We start from the raw sequence: 23,246 nt of genomic DNA, 5'->3' as shown, positions 1-23,246 counted from the left end.
GAACACTTTTCTACGGCGGGTATCTATAATAATTATTAATTAAGATTAATTTTAGATATTTTTGTTACATAGAGTAACTTTTCCCATTTCCAAATACTTTTAAAAATCAAAAATGAATTGTAAATGTTGCTTTTGGTGTTTAGCTGGAGAGGAACAAAAATTTCAATAAAATCATGTATCTATCTACTTTATACTTATTTAAAAAAGTTTTTTTTTAATTTTTACAACTTAAATTCAGTATATTTTGAACGCACAAACTGATGATATCCAACAACGTTTTTAATTAAAACTGTTAGATAAATTTTACTCCAATTTTAACTCATTTTTTTTTTACAATGAAGTCAACAAAAAAAAAAGTTAATGATAAAATTATTTTATTTTCATTCTACCATCTGAAAAACGTACAACTGTTTGAATATAAATGAAAAATTATAACTTTTTTTTAAAAACTATAGGAAATTTGGCGATACATCTTCTAATTATCTTCAGGATTTTCGACAATAAGGGCTGGTGGAACTGCAGGGGGTGAAGAATGTTGAATATTCTCTGGAAAATTTTGCCAAGCACACGGCCAGTAAAGCTGAAAAAAGAATTTATCAAATAATTATTTTAAAGTAAATATAATTTTTATAACAATTAATTATTTTACAATCAGAGAAATTATCTTTTTTAATTATTTCCCATTTATAATTTTTAGTTTCTAGTTTTTTATTCGTTTCTTTTTGTACTCTCAAAATATAGACTATCAGTTTTCTTATTTTCATTTTTAACCTTTATTTTATTTTAAGAGATGTTATTTTACGTACAGCTTCTAACCGATCTTAAAAGACTATTAAAATTAAATATTATATCGAACTTTCGCAATATATTATAAGTCGTAGTTTAATGCATTTTCTTATAGCCTATATTTTAACAAAATTTGTTTTCATTATTTTCATCAATTATTCCTAATTTCACTACATTTTATTTAAAATACCGTTTGTTTACCTAGTTTGTTTTTTTTTTTTTAGATACATTTGTTAACATTAATGTAAAATTGGATATAAATCGTAGTTTCAGTTTAATTTTTCACTTTCTTCAATTATTTAAATTACACATTATCATGAATATTCTCATTTAAATCATTCAGCAATATCTTTCTTTTTTTTACTGTTTTAGGAATAATTTTCCATTGCTAGTATGAATATATTAGTTTATTATTGTACGTTGTGAAAATGATAACAGAGTATTTCAGTATATAGATTTACTCATAAAACACTAAAACAGAAAGAATGAACTTGCAATACGGATTTAATTCAAGATTCAAACAAATCTGTACACCTTAGCTTTGAAACTGCCATTCAACTTTATTCTAAGTAACAAAAATTTTTAAATAAATTTCCAAAATTAAATTTAATTGCAAAATTGATTTATGGAACTAATCCCTGTCTAGAACACTCGTTACCTTTATCAAAATCACACAAAAATGCATAAATAAAAATTGTAATTGTAAATATGTTTCGGTTGAAAAAAAAATTTTTTCTATACCTGATCGCTCTTTCCCTCGATAATTGCTCTGAGCCTCTGTAGTTGACAATCGATTTCACGGGGAGATTTTAATGATGACCTCTTTCTTCCATTTGTCCATCCTCTTGAATACTGAAATGTCTGAGCAAATAACATGCCAACCAGACAACTGAGCACAATTATTACTGCTGCGGGTAATCTAGTTAACAACATTTCAGTTTGACTGTAACATAAAAATACATATTATTTATTATTCTTTAAAATTTATACATAGTGAAAGCATTTAACTTCAATAGAATAGATTTGAATCTTAAAAATAGCCGACATATTATAAAAGAAATATTATACAAAAAATATATTTATGCGTAAATATTATTCATATTACTTTTGTTAAATTTTGTTCAACTTTAAAGTTGTAGGCTTAATCTAAATTTAAACTATTTAGTTTATTTTGCCGATTATGTAGATTTCACATTAATAAATTTCATGTAATTGTAATTTATTTAGTTCCTTATTAGTAAAATTATGCAATATGTTAGCAAAACTTGATCCTTTTAAACCTTTTACTCTTTACTTCCCCCAAAAAAATTAACTAACTGGCCTATTTATTTCAGATTTTTTTGACTACACATTATACCTTGGATAGATTGCCAAGTTACAAAGTGAAATTAAACAGCCTTAAGTGGATTTAACAAACCATTTTAGAATTTAATTATTATTAATATAATAATAATTAAATGCCAACCAGACATTATTTTATAAATGATATCGGGGATCTTTTGACGTGCAATTTTCAGATGTTTGCGGATGACGTCAAAATATATTATCCGATCAGGAATAGTATGGATCACCTGTTGCTACAATTAAATATTAACAAGGTTGTTGAGTGGGCTGACCGCAATTGTATGCCCTTGAATTTTCGAAAGACCAAACATTTGACTTTGTCTCGTAAGACGTCGAGCTCTGTTGACCTCAGCTATAGGATTGGTACACACGCTATCGTCGCTGAGACATTGGTTGAGGACCTCGGGGTTTTATTTGACACGAAGTTGTATTATCACGAATATGTTGCTCGGATTGTCAATAAAGCACGCCAGGACCTTGGTCTTGTCCTTTGGATTTGTGGACGGTTTAACAATATTTCCACTTGTAATCTGCTGTACAAATCATTGGTGAGGAGTCGCTTGGAGTACTCGACCGTGATGTGGAATAGTAAACGAGTTTTTGCCTCTGATCTGGTTGAGGGTGTTCAGAATAGGTTCTTGAACTGGATGCGTTTTAAGTTTAGAGATTGTTTTGTTGACGCTAGTAGAGAGGATATGTTGAGACGATTAGACCTTTCGAGGTTATCTGATAGAAGAACGTACTTTGACTTGGTTTTCTTTTATAAAGCTCTGCACAATAAACTTCCGATGCGTTACCATGTTGTCTTGCGGAACCAGGCCAGGTCAAAGAGGTCTTTTAGGCAATTTGTGACGCCGGTTGGTTCCACCGTGTCTCCGATTGAGCGGTGTACCAGTGTTCCAGTGGAGTTCCAGGATAAGCTAAGCTTTTGGGAAGATCAGACAACCTTCATTAAAAATTTGAGAGGGATACTGATGGATTATTGTCCTTATTGTAATGCTCACTTTCATGATTTTAAAATTATTGTTATTTTTTTAGGATTATGGCTTAAAACTTGTTTTATTTGGAATGTATTAGTAATATTGTGTTTTTGTATGTTTTCATCTATGTGTTTTTATTATCACTTCACTCCATAGCTACCGTTTTTAAAGTTCTAATTATTATTTTTTTGTATTTGACTGAATAATTGTTATTATTATTATTGTGTTTTGAATATTGTATTTTTAATTTATATGTGGGTTGTTGACTTGTGGTTGTTCTTTTGTGACTTTATGTGATATTGTGCAACATACAAAGGTTTTGTGTAACTGTTCTGTTGCACAAACAAAGCAAATAAATAAAAATATTATTATTGATAAGTTATAAAAGTAAAAGTAATAATTTACTATTTCTATCACTAAAAGACGAACATATTTTCCAGAAATTAAAACTACATTGTAGACAAATTTTATTGTAAATCTTAGAACATGAATTGTTAAAAGTGCGTTCTTGAGTTTCAGTCATTTTGTTTTACAATAAAACGGCTAGATTTTTTTCAGAAATATTATATTTTTATATAAATACCTAGCTTTATTTTTGGTCAGCACCTCATTTGTTGTATGGTGTACGATTAAAAATCTTCACTAAATTCCAAAGTATACGATTTCAACTTAGCCATACTTCAATAATTTCCTTTTAATTCTCGTAGTTGTCTCATTAGTAATATTATATTAATACTGAAGAATACCCTCCCGCAATCGTTTTTACTAAAGGTTTGTCAGCGTACTTCGCTGCAATTACGTTCTTCACTTTCATCATTTCATAAGAAATTGGCTACAAATTGGTTTTGACGTCTCATTTTTTAACCTCTAATAAAATTAATAAGTTTATAAATGATAGATCGTATATTTCATTAAAGTGGTGGCGAAGTAATTATAGACAATTATTTTCTTATTGTCCCACACGATTATGGAATTAATCATTTTATCTTCTTGTTTGTATTACTAAAATACATTAAACATCTGTTGGAAAATTCAATTTTGTTAAAGGAAAAATTTATTTCTAAGTTAATATTTTCCAATAACATTAAATCTATTGCATCCAAAACATTTATAAACAAAAAATTGTTCGTGTATTTCCCACTACAACAAAACGTTAAGAAATGAAGCATGCATTCCCTGAATGACAGCGCTTTCTGGTAGAAAAATTAAGAACCGTAATATTGTATTGTCTATTTGTAGTACGTTGTTGAACGATGTGTGGGTTTTTTTTTAATACAACGCGAAATCAAAATGTAAGGGATTTAGAATTAAACCAGATTTTGTTTCTTGGAATTCGAGAAAAATATTAGTTTTAATCTTACACTTACTGATATTTTGTCCATATGTGCGCGTATGCTTTTTATTGCTTTGTTGAATTTGCATTCTTTTTACTTGTCTCCAGTTTCAGATTAATAATCGTACAATTTTCTAAGTGCATCCAATTACTCCGATGATTAATTTAATTATCCAGATTAACGTTTTCTGATTTTTAATTGTACAATAAAAATGCAAACATTTTATTTTACACAAAATTAGTTTAATTTCTGATTTTCCACATTTTTTAAAGAATATTATTATAAACATGAGTTTTACGCATAAATCTACCTAACTAATTTACTTTTACTTATTCAGCGCACATTTTGTATTTAGTTACATGCCTGAACAATATTTCACCCGACTAATCATCAACTATTATACAAATTCTAGAAGTGCCATGGAGAGGTGTTCTAGGAGACTAACGTGATCAATTCTTTCTCTGATCAGAATGGAGTATTAAACAAAATGATCGGTTGGATTAGCCATGTGTGATATTAATAATGCTAATATACTCTACTACTGATAAGACATAAATACCATTGGCTACCGAAGAATTTATCCTGTTATTTAATTTAAAAAATAGTTTACATTTGGCTATTACTTGTAATATCTTATTTAGAAGTGAAAGTAAATATTTTTTGTTAATTTTTTACAACGATACTTTTCCTCATTTGAGAAAGAAAAATATTTTTAAAATCGTAAATTAAATAAGTCTAAGCGCTATAAAACTGTTAACCTCTATGTTTTTACTTGTCAAATCTTTTATAAATTGGAATTACTGACAAAAAGATAATTGTTGAGGTGCAAAATATTGTTGAAAGATTTATAAAAAGTACATTCTTATTTGTTTCAAAGAAATGATTAGAAAAGTTACTTAAGTAGAAAGTAGCGGTGTTTTGTGGAGAATATTCATATTCAGATAATTTAATTTAAAACAAATTTAATATGAAATGCTAGTTAATGTTCAGAGAAGTTGAGCTACCGTGTGGGAGAGTGTAGGGATTGACCTCGCTCCCGAAAGCAGATCAGAGCAGAGAGAGAGAGAGAGATAGGATATTTTCATTAAAAGCTTAATCACATTTGTGAACTTGTTTCTTGATTTTTAAATAAATCAAGAGGACTTGAGTAAATTGAATTGTAGGACAAAATTGTCGTTGCGATCAACACTTATTTTGTTGGTAAAAGAATAGTATTTTTGGTATTTAAAGACTTAATCAAGCAATGATCTGAGTCCATAGTCTCGTTAAAGTTAGATGTAGGAAGAGTTTTGTGTGAAAGTTTCAGAGGAAGATACAGGGATCGAGCTTCCGCGAATCGGTTAACTTGATAGTTGAGGCTTGTAAGTTATGGTAGGTATCATGGTCGTGGTTGGAAGAGGCTACACGAAGGCGACAGTAAGTTGTGTAAACACACTGATGGAAATGTCTTTTCTTTCTTTTCCTATTTAGCCTCCGGTAACTACCGTTTTTAGATAATTCTTCAGAGGATGAATGAGCATGATATATGTATGAGTGTAAATGAAGTGTAGTCTTGTACATTCTCAGTTCGACCGTTCCTGAGATGTGTGGTTAATTGAAACCCAACCACCAAAGAACACCGGTATCCACGATCTAGTATTCAAATCCGTGTAAAAATATCTGGCTTTACTAGGACTTGAACGCTGTAACTCTCGACTTCCAAATCAGCTGATTTGGGAAGACGCGTTAACCACTAGACCAATCCGGTGGGTTGATAGAAATGTCTGCCGAGGCATTTGTACTGGTGACCTGTGTTGTGTTATCCGGTTTAAAGGGTGTAAAAGACAATCTCCGGTAATGCCCATCAGGGTTGGGAACGGAAGGGATGGTGTAGCGACCGGGTGTCTCCCCCTAAAAAGGTCAGGATATTCAGAGAATTTGATTGGCTTTAATATTAAAATAATCAAATGAAAAAAATACCATAAAATAACAGGTTTAAGTAAAACTAAGATGAAAGATGAAAAACATAAAAAAAGACAAAAACGAACAGAAACAAGATCTGAATCAGAAAGGAGTGAAATAAGGATGGATACTTATCAACTTATAGTTAAATTGAAGGGGAAAAAAGAAAGAAATATGTTAGATTCGCAGATGAAATTGATCTATTGGTAAAAACTAAAATATAAGTTTGATGAATTACTGAAGGGGCATAGGTTTATGAAATGTGCCAGAAAGGTAGAAAATGACAAATTAGATTAGTAAGAAAGGGAGCACAAAATGTCAGAATTTTGCTTTATCGAAGTGGAACTGCAGACTAAGGATCAAATGATGCAGATATCAAAATCACACTACCGCAAGCAAGGAGAGCTTTCATGAAATAAAGAAGTCTGTTAATATCAAATACAGATCCGAGAATTATAAAGAAAATCTTGAAAATATTTGAATGGAGAAAATCACTTTTTGGTAGCACAACGTGGATGAAAGGAAAAGCACAAATGAACAAAGGACTTTTGAAATGTGATGTTTCGGAAGAATGATGAAAATAATATTTAATACTAATAATCGAAATAAAGAGATCTCATAAAAACAGGAGAGGAAGAAATTTGTGGCAGAATCTTATAAAGGGATGAACTAGGTCGGAGACCGTGTGTTAAGACAATTATTTAAACTTTAGATCTGTAGAACAGAGATATCGTAAAATATAAAACAGTAATTGAGAATATAGGATGCAAAAATCTTAACTAGAATTCTATACAGAAGAATTGAGAGGAGAGTGGAGGAATTGTTAGGAGAAGGCCAATTTGGTTTCAGGAAAAGTATAGGGACAAGGGAAGCAATTTTAGGTCTCAGATTAATAGTAGAAGGAAGATTAAAGAAAGCAAATGAACATACTTGGCGTTTATAGACCTAGAAAAGGCATTCGATAACGTAGACTGGAATAAAATGTTCAGCATTTTAAAAAAATTAGGGTTCAAATACAGAGATAGAAGAGCAATTGCTAACATGTACAGGAACCAAACAGCAACAGTAACAATCGAAGAACATAAGAAAGAAGCCGTAATAAGAAAGGGAGTCCGACAAGGATGTTCCCTATCTCCGTTACTTTTTAATCTTTACATGGAACTAGCAGTTAATGATGTTAAAGAACAATTTAGATTCGGAGTAACAGTACAAGGTGAAAAGATAAAGATGCTACAATTTGCTGATGATATAGTAATTCTAGCCGAGAGTAAAAAGGATTTAGAAGAAACAATGAACGGCATAGATGAAGTCCTATGCAAGAACTATCGCGTGAAAATAAACAAGAACAAAACAAAAGTAATGAAATATAGTAGAAATAACAAAGATGGACCGCTGAATGTGAAAATAGGAGGAGAAAAGATTATGGAGGTAGAACAATTTTGTTATTTGGGAAGTAAAATTACTAAAGATGGATGAAGCAGGAGCGATATAAAATGCCGAATAGTACAAGCGAAACGAGCCTTCAGTAAGAAATATAATTTGTTTATGCTGTATATAATTTGAGTGTCGCTTTATATGGAAGTGAAACTTGGACGATCGGAGTATCTGAGAAGAAAAGATTAGAAGCTTTTGAAATGCGGTGCTATAGGAGAATGTTAAAAATCAGACGAGTGGATAAAGTGATAAATGAAGAGGTATTGCGGCAAATAGATGAAGAAAGAAGCATTTGGAAAAATATAGTTAAAAGAAGAGACAGACTTATAGGCCACATACTAAGGCATCCTGGAATAGTCGCTTTAATATTGGAAGGACAGGTAGAAGGGAAAAATTGTGTAGGCAGGCCACGTTTGGAATATGTAAAACAAATTGTTGGGGATGTAGGATGTAGAGGGTATACTGAAATGAAACGACTAGCCCTAGATAGGGAATGTTGGAGAGCTGCATCAAACCAGTCAAATGACTGAAGACAAAAAAAAAAGGATGCAAAAGATATGTTGAGGTTAAAATATTACCACAGAACAGAAAGGAATGAAGAATATCATTAAACCAGTCGACCAATAATGATTACAAAAAATTATAAAAATAAATAAATGAATAGATTTAGTTTAAATATTGATTTTAATACGGCAAAAACGTTTTATAATTTTCTGAATAAGATTATCAAACTGTCTGTCTAGGTTCTACGAGCTATAATATATACACCATTAAGAAACATAACCGTCAGAAATCACACAATTTTCTTCTTTCTCGTATTATGCTATAAAAAAATTTAATTTTTATCATCAACTGAGTAGAAGCAGTGTGTATAACACGGAAATTGTTTCTTGAAAAAAGAGAAAACGGAAATGGAATTAATTTGTTGCTTTACACTAACCTGTCTCAGACTTTTCTGTCGCTGTGATGCACGAAATGCATCTGGAATTGAAGTACAAAAGGAGCTAATCTGAGCGTAATGGGTTTTATTATACAGATAATCTCTAGTATGAAGACGTCAGTTTTAAGCTTGAAATTCCGAATTTTCGCGGACTTGACATGACTTAAAACGATAATATATTTGGTTCATCGAAGAAGGCAATGGAAAAACATTCTATTTCGTTAGTAATCATGACATGGAATATTTTTATCTCAAGAAATGTGTCGATTTTAAAAGTGATGGGTACCTAGTGTTAGGTCACCGCCTATAACCTTTTCGGTATTTAACCTAACATAAATACATTTAACTTTGATGACACGTATTGCTATAGCTTAGTACAGACTTAATTTCTTAATTTATGTGGAATTTTTTCGTATTCAGGTTTGTTTTTTGTTAATTCTTGATGTCCTACCAGTACAGTGGGTGACACTGAAGAGCTATAAAAATCATTAAAAATTAATTTCTGATCATACAGAAATCAAGAAATTTTCAAGGAATTATTTTCTTTATACAGCTGTTTTAAAACTTTGAAAAATATTTCCTAAATGAACACTCAACAAGCATAGGTTCATTCTCAGGAGTGAACAACGATTTTGCCAAATGTAACCTTACTGTATGACCTTAATAGCGTAATAATTAAAAAGTTATAAATTTTCATAGTGAAGTGTTTTTTTTTGTTTTTTTGTAAAAAAGTATACTCTAAACTTTTATACGAGGTGTGATCAAAAAATACGGTGAATGAATTTTTATAGCGGCAACTGACGACGCTACATCAATATGCTGTAATTTGTCCAATAGCGTGATCAACTGAGACAGGCAGGGACAAGTTGGAAAACCTTCGAGCTTGCCAGTCAGCTGCCAGAGCTGCTAGAGTGAAGTTGTGTTTATCGTGTCTGTCGCCCAACATGGATTTTGAACAACGCATTAACATTAAGTTGCAAAAGAGTGCCAAAGAAACTCACGAAATGTTAGAATCGGTGTACGGCGATAATGTGGTAACTTTGAAGACTGTGTACAAGTGGTATGACCGATTTAAAAACGGAAATTAGTCTGTTGAAGACGAGCAGCGTGCGGGACGTCCAGTAACCTCAAAAACAGTTGAAAATGTGCAAAAAGTAGAAACAATGGTTCGTTCAAACAAGCGAAAGACTATTCGAGAGCTATCGGAAGACCTTAACATCTCGTACGGATCCGTTCAAAGCATTTTAATTAATGAATTGCAAATGAGACGAGTAAGAAATCGACCAGAAAAATGGTCCGATGGCTTCCTTCCTCACCACAACGCGCCGTTTCACACCTCGCTTCTCATTCGCGAGTTTTTGGCTGAAAAAAGTGTTCCTGTCTGTCTACATCCGCCATACTCACCGGTTTTAGCACCATGCGACTTTTGGCTCTTCCCAAAAATTAAAACTGTCCTTAAAGGAAAACGTTTTGACACCATTGCTGACATTGAGAGGGCCACGACCGAGCAGCTGAAAGCCCTTCCGAAAGACGCCTTCCAGAAATGCCTCCACTCATGGAGTCAACGTTGAGATAAGTGTTTTGGTAGCCAAGGACAGTACTTTGTAGGAGATTAAATCGAATTCTATGTAACCTTATTAATTTTTTTAATAAAAAATTATTCACCGTATTTTTTGATCACACCTCGTATTTTTCTGATATTGATACACAAAATAGTATTTAGACTGTGCTATGTTTAAATTTTTATTTAGTTGTTTTCAGGATTCTATCATTCGAAGTAGCGAGTTATTTTTTTTAAATACACTTCCTGTATCTTATCCCAGTGATTCAAAAAGGACTTCACAACTTTAAAACCGTATAAAAATTGATTTAAATAACTCAATAGATTTGATAACAGATTCCGTAACAAAACACATCAAGGTTTGACTCGCATAGTTCATTACTACAGAATTCATCCACTGCGCTGACATCAGTGTTGTTAAAAATGGACACATTTACTGGTACGCGAACGTGCTCGCTTTGCATTTTTGTTTTACGATTTACAATCAGCAAATCAGCAATTACAAAATTGCTGAAAAAGTTGCCATGACGCCAACGCGTGGCTGAAGCTGCTGTGGTCAGAAGAAATCAACTCGACCTGCGTCAAATGAGACTAACATTCCAGAAACGACTGTTTGGCGCGTATTATGTAAACGAATGTACTTGAAACCATACAAACTAATCTTGATTCAATACATTACAGATGACGACAAAGTTGCCATAATTATCAGCAAGACCGGGAACCACCTCACTATTGTCTAGAAATCCGAGATTTACTTGATACTCGATATCCAGGTCGGTGGATTGGTCATACAGGTTCAATTGCATGGCCACTTCGCTCTTCAAATTTTACCTCGCTAGATTTTTTGTGAGTGATTTTAATAAAGATTGCATTTACGTACCACCTTTGTTTGCTGATCTTAATGGTCTAAGACTTCGAATTAACGCCGCAGTTGCAGAGGTAACGCCCGACTTGCTGGCTACAGTCCCTCTCTTCTCTCTTTTTCTGTTTAGCCTCCGGAACCACAATAAAATATTACTTCAGCGAATGAATAAGGATGATATTTATGAATGTAAATGAAGTGTACTCTTGTACAGTCTCAGATCGACCGTTCCTAAGATGTATGATTAATTGAAAACCACACCGCTCCTGGCTACAATCTGGAAATCGACTACAGGAGGGATGTATATCGCATTACAGATGGAAGCCAAATCGAACCAAAGTGATTATTCGGTGAACAAACTTGATGTGTTTTTCTTTGAAATGATACCTCAACCGAATTGTAAGTTATTTCAATAAATTGTTTTTTTTACTTTTAAAGTGGTTTCAGGAAAAGTATAGGGACAAGGGAAGCAATTTTAGGCCTCAGATTAATAGTAGAAGGAAGATTAAAGAAAAACAAACCGACATACTTGGCGTTTATAGACCTAAAAGGCTTTCGATAACGTAGATTGGAATAAAATGTTCAGCATTTTTAAAAAATTAGGGTTCAAATACAGAGATAGAAGAACAATTGGTAACATGTACAGGAACCAAACAGCAACAATAACAATTGAAGAACATAAGAAAGAAGCCCTAATAAGAAAGGGAGTCCGACAAGGATGTTCCCTATCTCCGTTACTTTTTAATCTTTACATGGAACTAGCAGTTAATGATGTTAAAGAACAATTTAGATTCGGAGTAACAGTACAAGGTGAAAAGATAAAGATGCTACGATTTGCTGATGATATAGTAATTCTAGCCGAGAGTAAAAAGGATTTAGAAGAAACAATGAACGGCATAGATGAAGTCCTACACAAGAACTATCGCGTGAAAATAAACAAGAACAAAACAAAAGTAATGAAATGTAGTAGAAATAACAAAGATGGACCGCTGAATGTGAAAATAGGAGGAGAAAAGATTATGGAGGTAGAAGAATTTTGTTATTTGGGAAGTAAAATTACTAAAGATGGACGAAGCAGGAGCGATATAAAATGCCGAATAGCACAAGCTAAACGACCCTTCAGTAAGAAATATAATTTGTTTACATAAAAAATTAATTTAAATGTCAGGAAAAGATTTTTGAAAGTGTATGTTTGGAGTGTCGCTTTATATGGAAGTGAAACTTGGACGATCGGAGTATCTGAGAAGAAAAGATTAGAAGCTTTTGAAATGTGGTGCTATAGGAGAATGTTAAAAATCAGATGGGTGGGAAAAGTGACAAATGAAGAGGTATTGCGGCAAATAGATGAACAAAGAAGCATTTGGAAAAATATAGTTAAAAGAAGAGACAGACTTATAGGCCACATACTAAGGCATCCTGGAATAGTCGCTTTAATATTGGAAGGACAGGTAGAAGGGAAAAATTGTGTAGGCAGGCCACGTTTGGAGTATGTAAAACAAATTGTTGGGGATGTAGGATGTAGAGGGTATACTGAAATGAAACGACTAGCACTAGATAGGGAATCTTGGAGAGCTGCATCAAACCAGTCAAATGACTGAAGACAAAAAAAAAACTTTTAAAGTTGTGAAGTACTTTTTAAATCACTCGTTATTATATTGAACTTCTCTATGGCTGAGGAAATTTAATTACATTTTTAGTTAAAAATTTTGAATTCTATCAGAAATAAAGTTGAGAACCATTTAATTTTTAAAAGATACTTCCACTATTTTTTAGGTTAAATATTTAACCATCAGTCTTTTGGAATAATTAGTGTCATGTGGTTATTATTAAACAATTCTTGAACTACTTCTTTATTTTATTAAATATAAATTGTTTTTTAATTTGTATGTTAAAATGCTTTAATTTTTTATAGAAATGTTTTCCTCTTCGTCATGTCTCTTTCAAATAACTTTGATGTTAAAAATTACACAATATTCTGGATACTCATAGGTTTTAACCAAACCGAATAAAAGAGATTTTTCTGTATGCGTATGTGTGTTATGTGCGAGTAAGTCGATATAGTTCAATATTTGGTATGTAATATCTAATTTCATGAATAAGCTTGCTTGTATCCTATGCATTATTTTATTCATGTCCTTATAAGTTCGTATATTCTTCTTTTTTTAAATATTTTATTTGATTACCGTAAATTGCAACTGCAAATAAATTAATATTAATTACATATAAAGTCAATATTATTACAAAAATAAGATTAATTTAGATTTTTTAACAACATATTTTAAAAAATCAGATGTGGACACCACATGACTTTCTTTTACGTCTATTAAATTACATGTACACATTTTTTTCTGCACTTTATTTAAATTTATTTCATTTGAAAGTGAAATACGATCCTCTAATTCTTTAATGAAGTGGACAGTCACACAATTGCTGAAATATTAGTTTTTATACAATTATTCATCAAATTTGTATACTATTATTCATTTAACAATCTTACATGAAATATCAGAATAGAGTAAAAGTCCCTCGGATTACCAGATCAGTATTATTCGTATCTTCGTGAATTGCTAATTAACAAAAGTTTCAGATTTCTTTTATGTCGTGTAAATAAAAGTTAATATTTAAACTATTCCGTTTAGTGAACTCCTGTATACTGGTTACAAATGTTAATTTCAACCTTACGGTGTAAAATATTCCGTTTTTATTAGTAGATTATCTGATGAATAATCAAAAATGAAAAAGAAGCAGCCATACGGGAAAAAAAGATAAATGAAGAAATATATCTCAAAAAAACGACAAGAAGATGAATATGAAGAGAAAGAAATTGTTAAGAACAAGGTAAGAATAAAAAAATTAAGAGAAGATTATAGATATAAAGAGGAAGAGAATGTTAAAACCAAAGAAAGGATAAAAAGATTAAGAGAAAATGATAAATATAAAGAGAAAATTTTAAAAACTACAAAACGTGTACACAAATTAAGATCAGAAGAATTATATAAACCAAAGAGCTAATAAATGATTGGCAATAAAAAAACAAATAAACGAAATGATGATCAACTCCGACTTAGGGAAAATATTGTCCTACAATATCAGAGAAGTAATAAACTAAAAGATAAGAATTTTTTGCAATCTATTAAAGATCGACCAACGTAAGCCTCAGTGTACATGTTGTTCTCGTAAGGGTCTATTTTTCATTCACTTTGCAGTTAACATTAATGTAGATAAAATTAAACAGAAATTCCAGAATAATTAAATAAAATTAAACTAGAAAATCTAAAATTAATGCAATTCTAATTTTTTTTTTGTCTTCAGTCATTTGACTGGTTTGATGCAGCTCTCCAAGATTCCCTATCTAGTGCTAGTAGTTTCATTTCAGTATACCCTCTACATCCTACATCCCCAACAATTTGTTTTACATATTCCAAACGTGGCCTGCCTACACAATTTTTCCCTTCTACCTGTCCTTCCAATATTAAAGCGACTATTCCAGGATGCCTTAGTATGTGGCCTATAAGTCTGTCTCTTCTTTTAACTATATTTTTCCAAATGCTTCTTTCTTCATCTATTTGCCGCAATACCTCTTCATTTGTCACTTTATCCACCCATCTGATTTTTAACATTCTCCTATAGCACCCCATTTCAAAAGCTTCTAATCTTTTCTTCTCAGATACTCCGATCGTCCAAGTTTCACTTCCATATAAAGCGACACTCCAAACATACACTTTCAAAAATCTTTTCCTGACATTTAAATTAATTTTTGATGTAAACAAATTATATTTCTTACTGAAGGCTCGTTTCGCTTGTGCTATTCGGCATTTTATATCGCTCCTGCTTCGTCCATCTTTAGTAATTCTACTTCCCAAATAACAAAATTCTCCGTAAATACCAATACCATACAAAAATACCTCCGTAATCTTTTCTTCTCCTATTTTCACATTCAGCGGTCCATCTTTGTTATTTCTACTACATTTCATTACTTTTGTTTTCTTCTTGTTTATTTTCATGCGATAGTTCTTGCGTAGGACTTCATCTATGCCGTTCATTGTTTCTTCTAAATCCTTTTTACTCTCGGCTAGAATTACTATATCATCAGCAAATCGTAGCATCTTTATCTTTTCACCTTGTACTGTTACTCCGAATCTAAATTGTTCTTTAACATCATTAACTGCTAGATCCATGTAAAGATTAAAAAGTAATGGAGATAGGGAACATCCTTGTCGGACTCCCTTTCTTATTACGGCTTTTTTCTTATGTTCTTCAATTATTACTGTTGCTGTTTGGTTCCTGTACATGTTAGCAATTGTTCAATATCTGTATTCGAACCCTAATTTTTTTAAAATGCTGAACATTTTATTCCATTCTACGTTATCGAATGCCTTTTCTAGGTCTATAACCCCAAGTATGTCGGTTTGTTTTTCTTTAATCTTCCTCCTACTATTAATCTGAGGCCTAAAATTGCTTCCCTTGTCCCTATACTTTTCCTGAAACCAAATTGGTCTTCTCCTAACACTTCCTCCACTCTCCTCTCAATTCTTCTGTATAGAATTCTAGTTAAACTAATTGTTTTGTATTCTTCACATTTATCTGCCCCTGCTTTCTTTGGTATCATGACTATAACACTTTTTTTTAAGTCTGACGGAAATTCCAATTTTTTCATAAATATTACACACCAGTTTTTATAATCTATCATTCGCTTCCTCACCTGCACTGCGCAGTAATTCTAAAGGTATTCCGTCTATTCCAGGATACTTTCTGCCATTTAAATCTTTCAATGCTCTCTTAAATTCAGATCTCAGTATTGTTTCTCCCATTTCATCCTCCTCAACTTCCTCTTCTTCCTCTATAACACCATTTTCTAATTCATTTCCTCCGTATAATATATTCCACCCATCTATCGACTTTACCGAATTATAATTCGAATAATTCGAAACTTTACCGAATTAGAATTATAATTCTAAATTATAATTTTCAATTAATATTAATATTAAATAATCAGATGTTTCACCAAATCTATTACATATACACGAATGTACGCAATAATGCCTATTAAATTACTTATCCACATTTTAAAAAGTATATAAAATTTTATTTCACTAATAACTTCTGATTTTATTTCATATTTTTGTTTATTGTTACTACTCAATAATAAATTATTTACTGTAAAGATGTTTTTACAATCACGGGTTAATAATTATTAATAAATCAATATATTTAAATTACAAAAAAGTTAAAGATAATAAATTAAAAAAATGAGGTGTCTGATTCGAACCGATGTGCCTACCCCTTATAAGGATCCAAATATTTCATTAATTAAAATTTCATTTAGCTATAACTCTGGAACCAATGAAAGTAAGTACCACTTACGATACATCGTTGAAAAGCTCTCAATGAGGGCATTACTGCAGTTAAAAAAAGTACAAAATTCAATTTATTTTGAATTTTGGGCTTTTTTGAATACTTTTATTTAGTTCAGTCGATTGCGATGAAAATGGAAGGTGCATAACTAGATGTTACAACAGTCTTAAATCCAAAATTTCAACATACTACGGCTAATCGTTTTTGAGTTATGTGATACATACGACATACATACACGTACGTACGTACTGATGTCACGACGAAACTAGTCAAAATGGATTCAGGGATGGCCAAAATGGATATTTCCGTTGAAATCTGAAAACCGAAAATTTTCACGATCAGTATACTTTCTTTACTTCGTACAAAGAAGTAGAAAACCTGAAAATTAATGAATTATTACAAATATTGTTTAGATTTAATTTACTAAAAATTTGGCCACGTTAGATAATAGTCGCAAACATATTACAAGCATGACGTTACTGTCTTATTGACCAACGAATTAATTTTATTCTTGACGACCGACTATTATAAATATAACAGTTTAATTTAAAAACGATATTCGATTTGAATTTAAATTAACATCCCTGAAAATCCCTGAAGATGGAGTAACAGCTCCGAAAGTACTAGGATTTACACTTTTTTAATTGTTGGTAAGTGAAAATTAAATTTAGATAAATATTATTTATCAAAACGAAGTACAGAAACAAGTAAAACCAATTTACTGATTATGGTATTTCGTTGTACGGAGAAAATATTTTTTACCTTGAATATTTAGAAAAGATCTTTATTATTACATAATCAACATATACATACATTCATACATTGTTGCATTCTACTTATACGTCAACGATTTTTTTTTTTACAAACTGATTCTTTCCAATCAAATCGTAATTAATAACGATTACACTTGAATCACACATTTATAAAATAAAAAAATTATATTAAAAAATAATTTTTTGTACTTAATAACGTTATTGAAATTTTTTCTTTTTGAACATTTTTCCACCAGCGAGAGAAAATATTAAGTTTTTGAATCTTTTTCAATTCATAACATCACATCACAAAGACTTATAATTTTGAAATGTAATAAGCTAAAAAATTAAATTGAATTAAATTACTTTCTGGTACATTCTTTCTTACAAAAAAAAAATTCATGTATTTTAAAAAATAAATGACTTACTCGGCCATTATATTTAAAAATAAATTCGGATAGTCGTACGGTATAATATAACGTATCGATCACAACCACTTCTTCAGCGTCTGTTGGAGTAAGAGCGTCGCATCTGGATATCACTGGTTCTGATCCAATTTATTTCTACCCAGGCGACTACTTTAATTATAAGCATAGTTTGAAAAAAAAAATTTAATGTCAGGAAAAGATTTTTGAAAGTATATGTTTGGAGTTACTTTTTAATCTTTACATGGAACTAGCAGTTAATGATGTTAAAGAACAATTTAGATTCGGAGTAACAGTACAAGGTGAAAAGATAAAGATGCTACGATTTGCTGATGATATAGTAATTCTAGCCGAGAGAAAAAGGATTTAGAAGAAACAATGAACGGCATAGATGAAGTCCTACGCAAGAACTATAGCATGAAAATAAACAAGAACAAAACAAAAGTAATGAAATGTAGTAGAAAAAACAAAGATGGACCGCTGAATGTGAAAATAGGAGGAGAAAAGGTTATGGAGGTAGAAGAATTTTGTTATTTGGGAAGTAAAATTACTAAAGATGGACGAAGCAGGAGCGATATAAAATGCCGAATAGCACAAGCTAAACTAGCCTTCAGTAAGAAATATAAGTTGTTTACATCAAAAATTAATTTAAATGTCAGGAAAAGATTTTTGAAAGTGTATGTTTGGAGTGTCGCTTTATATGGAAGTGAAACTTGGACAATCGGAGTATCTGAGAAGAAAAGGTTAGAAGCTTTTGAAATGTGGTGCTATAGGAGAATGTTAAAAATCAGATGGGTGGATAAAGTGACAAATGAGGAGGTATTGCGGCAAATAGATGAAGAAAGAAGCATTTGGAAAAATATAGTTAAAAGAAGAGACAGACTTATAGGCCACATACTAAGGCATCCTGGAATAGTCGCTTTAATTTTGGAAGGACAGGTAGAAGGGAAAAATTGTGTAGGCAGGCCACGTTTGGAATATGTAAAACAAATTGTTAGGGATGTAGGATGTAGAGGGTATACTGAAATGAAACGACTAGCACTAGATAGAGAATCTTGGAGAGCTGCATCAAACCAGTCAAATGACTGAAGACAAAAAAAATGTTTGGAGTGTCTATATGGAAGTGAAACTTGGATGATCGGAGTATCTGAGAAGAAAAGATTAGAAGCTTTTGAAATGCGGTGCTATAGGAGAATGTTAAAAATCAGACGGGTGGATAAAGTGACAAATGAAGAGGTATTGCGGCAAATAGATGAAGAAAGAAGCATTTGGAAAAATATAGTTAAAAGAAGAGACAGACTTATAGGCCACATACTAAGGCATCCTGGAATAGTCGCTTTAATATTGGAAGGACAGGTAGAAGGGAAAAATTGTGTAGGCAGGCCACGTTTGGAGTATGTAAAACAAATTGTTGGGGATGTAGGATGTAGAGGGTATACTGAAATGAAACGACTAGCACTAGAAAGGGAATCTTGGAGAACTGCATCAAACCAGTCAAATGACTGAAGACAAAAAAAAAACATAGTTATGATAAATACGTTCTTAATAGTTAAAAAGTTCACCAACAGGTTCTATATTTTTACATCCTGTATTTGTATTCAGTATCGCTTTGATACATCCTGCAGTATTTCTTACTATTACAAGCAAGCGCGTTGGATAATTCTTACGTTAAACGTAGTTATCATTTGAAAAATAATATTTTTTAACAATTACCCAATAAATTGTTTCATTAATTTTGAGGTAGATTTTACAAGTAGAAACATTATTGTCTAACGAGGACGTTGAGCCTTAGCGACTCCATCCATATATAATAACATTATCCATTATAATAACTTCCATATTTTATAACATCGCAGCCTTAACTTCTTTTCCAACATACGATTAGGTTATTCTTTTTTTCCGTAGCAGCCTTAATTTCAAAATAATAAGATTATATTTTTTGAATCTTCGTATTCTTTTTTATTATTTTATTATTACAAAGTTTTTTGTTTTTTAATAATAAATTTACGATATAATATTAACAGTAAATAAACAAACTGAAATAATGTCATAAAGAAAATTTACTTTGATTTGTGTTTAAAATTGATTTATGTGGGTTGTATTAACTCTACAAACATGTAAAGTGTACTAAAATCTTAGGCACGCTCATAAAGTGATGTCGACATTATGCAAGGTTCTACGAGCCGTCCTTCGTGGTGCGAGTGGTGCGAGTGGTAGCGTCTCGGCCTTACACCCGGAGGTCCTGGGTTCGAATCCCGGTCAGGCATGGCGTTTTTCACATTTGGCTTTTTTTTTTTTAAAAAGTGCAATGATACAATGATAATTTAATTGTGTACAATAAAAAGGCATTTTTTTCGTATATCATCCCATGTTTTTGAGTGTCCTGTATTTTAAATAGTAATAATACATTTTTTTTTTTTAATTACATAATTTTGATAATTAAACAATTTATTTTTATATTCTTTTGAAATAATAATGGTAAATCATAATAATTTATAGTAGTACATCACAAAAAAATTACTATTTCTGAAATAATAAAATTAAATTAATAATCAAGATGAGTAAGCCGATGATTAATTTGTTACATTTATTAATCCTTATTTCGTTTATTTAATTTTGGCCCGCCTCCTGTTTTCGACCTTCAGGTTTAGGTTTCAGTACTGATGAAATTGGACAGGCTTAATTCTAAATAGTTTAGTAACTGACAGTTTTTTTTCAGTCGTGTGTGTTTGTGTTTGTGGGTTTTTATTAACTTTTTTAAATATTAATTCATTTTTTCGTTTTAGTTAAAAATTTACTCAATTTTTTCCACGTGTAATAAATTGATAAAAGCTTTGTAAGATTAATTTTTTTAAATAATAATGTATTTACCTTATTCTCTTCATACTGGTTTTGTAGAGGAACGCTACAGCTATATATTATTATTTTAGTTGCTAAAGATCTTCAAAATTATAATGCCCAAAAAAATTTTTATTTAATCTCATATTGTAAATTTTTTGCAATATTTTTTTTAAAAAAAAGCGTCTATAAAATTCTTTAATTTAAAGAATTGTTTGTAATTTACAAAACACTTTATACAAGCAATATGAAAGAATATTTCCTCAAAAAATAATAAAATATTGTTTAATTACAAAAATTCAAGCGATTTGTAAATATTTAAAAAACGTAAAAAATAATTATTAAAAATTGCGAATTGAAATTTTTACATTAAGCCGTAAAGCAATATTAATATATATTTAAAAAACAAATTGTTTATCGGTTTACAAATTATTGTGCTAAAATAACTTTGTGTATCTAATAACTTACTGAACGCAAATATATATATATATATATATATATATATGGACTAGCTTACTTGCAATGTAGAAAGAAATGTAGAGCGATCAGAAGAGAAGTACTGTTAAGGAGCAAGTGCTAAGGTATTCTGAGGGATGAAAGGTATCTGCAGCCCTTTATATCCTTGTTGGCAATCTTCTTTAACAATAGCCTAATTTCCTGAAAGCCCATTCACTGTGGTAATTATCACCACGCTCTATCCCTATGAATACAGTTCTTTCTAAATAGAAGTAAAGTATAGGGGGTGTTTTTTCTTCTTTAATGTGAACTTTGTTTAACTAAAGCTAACAAAACTAATTGAGTATTGTATCTTTTTATTTGGTGTTCGATACTACTCAAACTTTATATTCTTTCTTTTTTTTATTCTAACTGTAAAAGAAGTTTTTAAAAAACAACATGAAAGTTTATTTATATGGGATAATGCTATCACTAAATTAAATTGAAAAAAGGTCTGTATTATATAAAGGTTTTTTTTCTTCAAAGAATAAAACTGTTTAATTTATGCAACATGCAATAAATACAGCAATTTTGTTGTTTTTAATTTATTTAAAAACAAATTAATTAGTTCATAACAGTATTTATTAATTAATTAAACCTTTGATGAATATTCCAAAAATTACACAGATAGTTATGATTATAAAATTAGGTTATATTATATGATACCAGTATTGTTTTAAATTTCCTGAATATGAACTAATTTATGTGGTTTATATATAAATAAATCTATACTATGAAACCTTTCTTTATTTCACTTATACATATGAACAACACACACTCTCGCTCTCTCTCAATCTCTCTCTCTCACTCTCTCTCTCTCATTTGAACAACAGTTTCTTTGGAATCAACAAATCTTTATATTTTAAAATTTACTAATGGCAATAGAATTTGATTTATTTTATTTGAATTGATGTGAGATAATCATAAGTGTATGAGTGTCACTTACTTTCAACGATGAAATGTACAAAATAAAACCACTTATAGTATATCAATACCAATATTGATAACAAATGTACCAATTCTACCGATACCAAATAGCTGATCATATTATTTGAACATCCTCTACTACTAATGGTTACTGCGATTTTGTATTTCTTCCGAATCAAAAAAATTAACAAATGTTTCAACATGTTAAAAATTAGGAAAGATTTAAAGTGATTTTTTTGCTGCTCAAAATGTAATTGTTACATTTGTTGTATTTAAACTGAACAATAATCATTAATTTGCATAAAATTGTATAAAAATAATTTATAACCTTAAATATCAGTCCTCTCATTTCATGACATTACTGCTATAATTACTTCTCGATGAAATTTTAAGTAAGTTCGATTTTCATCTATCAAGAAGAGCTGTAAGGCGGCTGAATAGGATCATTCTTTTTCTGTTTAGCATCCAGAACCATCGTAAGGTAATTACTTCAGAGGACAAATGAGGATGATATGTGTGAATGTAAGTGTAAATGTAATGTTAATGTAAATGTGAGGATGTAAGTGTGAGAAGTGTAGTCTTGTACGGTCTCAGGTCGACCGTTCCTGAGATGTGTGGTTAATTGAAACCCAACCATGAACTATCAAAGAACACTGGTATCCATGATATAGTATTCAAATTCGTATAAAAGTAACTGCCTTTACTAGGATTTGAAACTTAGAAATCTTGACTTTGAAATCTGCTGATTTGCAATGATGAGTTCACTACTAGACGAACCTGGTGGGTTTACTGAATAGGATCTGGATGTTACAATGTGACCATAAGAATATGTAAAGGGAACATGAGGAGATAGTGCGGAAGAAAGGATTCTTTTTGAAAAGTAGCCAGATTTATTGCTAAGCAGTTCAAAGAATGAAAGAGGTATAGAGGTTGTTTTCAGGAAAAATTAATCGATATTTTATTGACTGTAGTCTAAAAAAAAAGGAATAATTATCCTGAGAAAATTTTCTATTCCTAACTTTTCTTTTCATCTTCATACACACCACACATATATGCAGGTGCAAATGGCCATGTGTGCTTACTCACTCACACACACACATGATGAGAATATACTCAGTTATTATGATATGAGTAAAGGTAAGTAAAAAAAGCTGACAACAAATTTTTTATAACAAAAATATTGCACCTAAATTATTCTTTGTGGGCTATTTGCATTACTGCTATGCTTAGAAGACATAAATAAAAAAGATGCAGTTAAAAAATATGTAATAA

General features: G+C 30.8%; 1 protein-coding gene across 1 annotated transcript; it reads right to left on the bottom strand.

Moving 5' to 3' along the window:
* Positions 1 to 370: 370 nt before the first annotated feature.
* Crz (Corazonin) lies at positions 371 to 21,127 on the bottom strand. Its single transcript, XM_075354612.1, has 3 exons — positions 21,070 to 21,127; positions 1,528 to 1,729; positions 371 to 580 (listed from the first exon to the last, which is right to left on the bottom strand). The coding sequence occupies exons 2-3, from the start codon at positions 1,717 to 1,719 to the stop codon at positions 476 to 478; spliced, it is 297 nt and encodes a 98-aa protein (XP_075210727.1). The 5' UTR covers positions 1,720 to 1,729; positions 21,070 to 21,127; the 3' UTR covers positions 371 to 475.
* Between the last annotated feature and the right edge of the window lie 2,119 nt (positions 21,128 to 23,246).

This window comes from Lycorma delicatula, chromosome 1 (assembly GCF_047948215.1).
Source record: "Lycorma delicatula isolate Av1 chromosome 1, ASM4794821v1, whole genome shotgun sequence".
Lineage (NCBI taxonomy): Eukaryota > Metazoa > Arthropoda > Insecta > Hemiptera > Fulgoridae > Lycorma > Lycorma delicatula.
Note: the sequence above shows the minus strand (reverse complement) of the source record. Positions and strands in the feature narration are given on the sequence as shown.

Excerpts from the sequence above, each read along its gene's own strand:
- Crz (XM_075354612.1), bottom strand. The coding sequence starts at position 1,719 with ATGTTGTTAACTAGATTACCCGCAGCAGTAATAATTGTGCTCAGTTGT. Across the intron at positions 581-1,527 it reads TCGAGGGAAAGAGCGATCAG|CTTTACTGGCCGTGTGCTTG; the intron begins GTATAGAAAAAA and ends TTCTTTTTTCAG.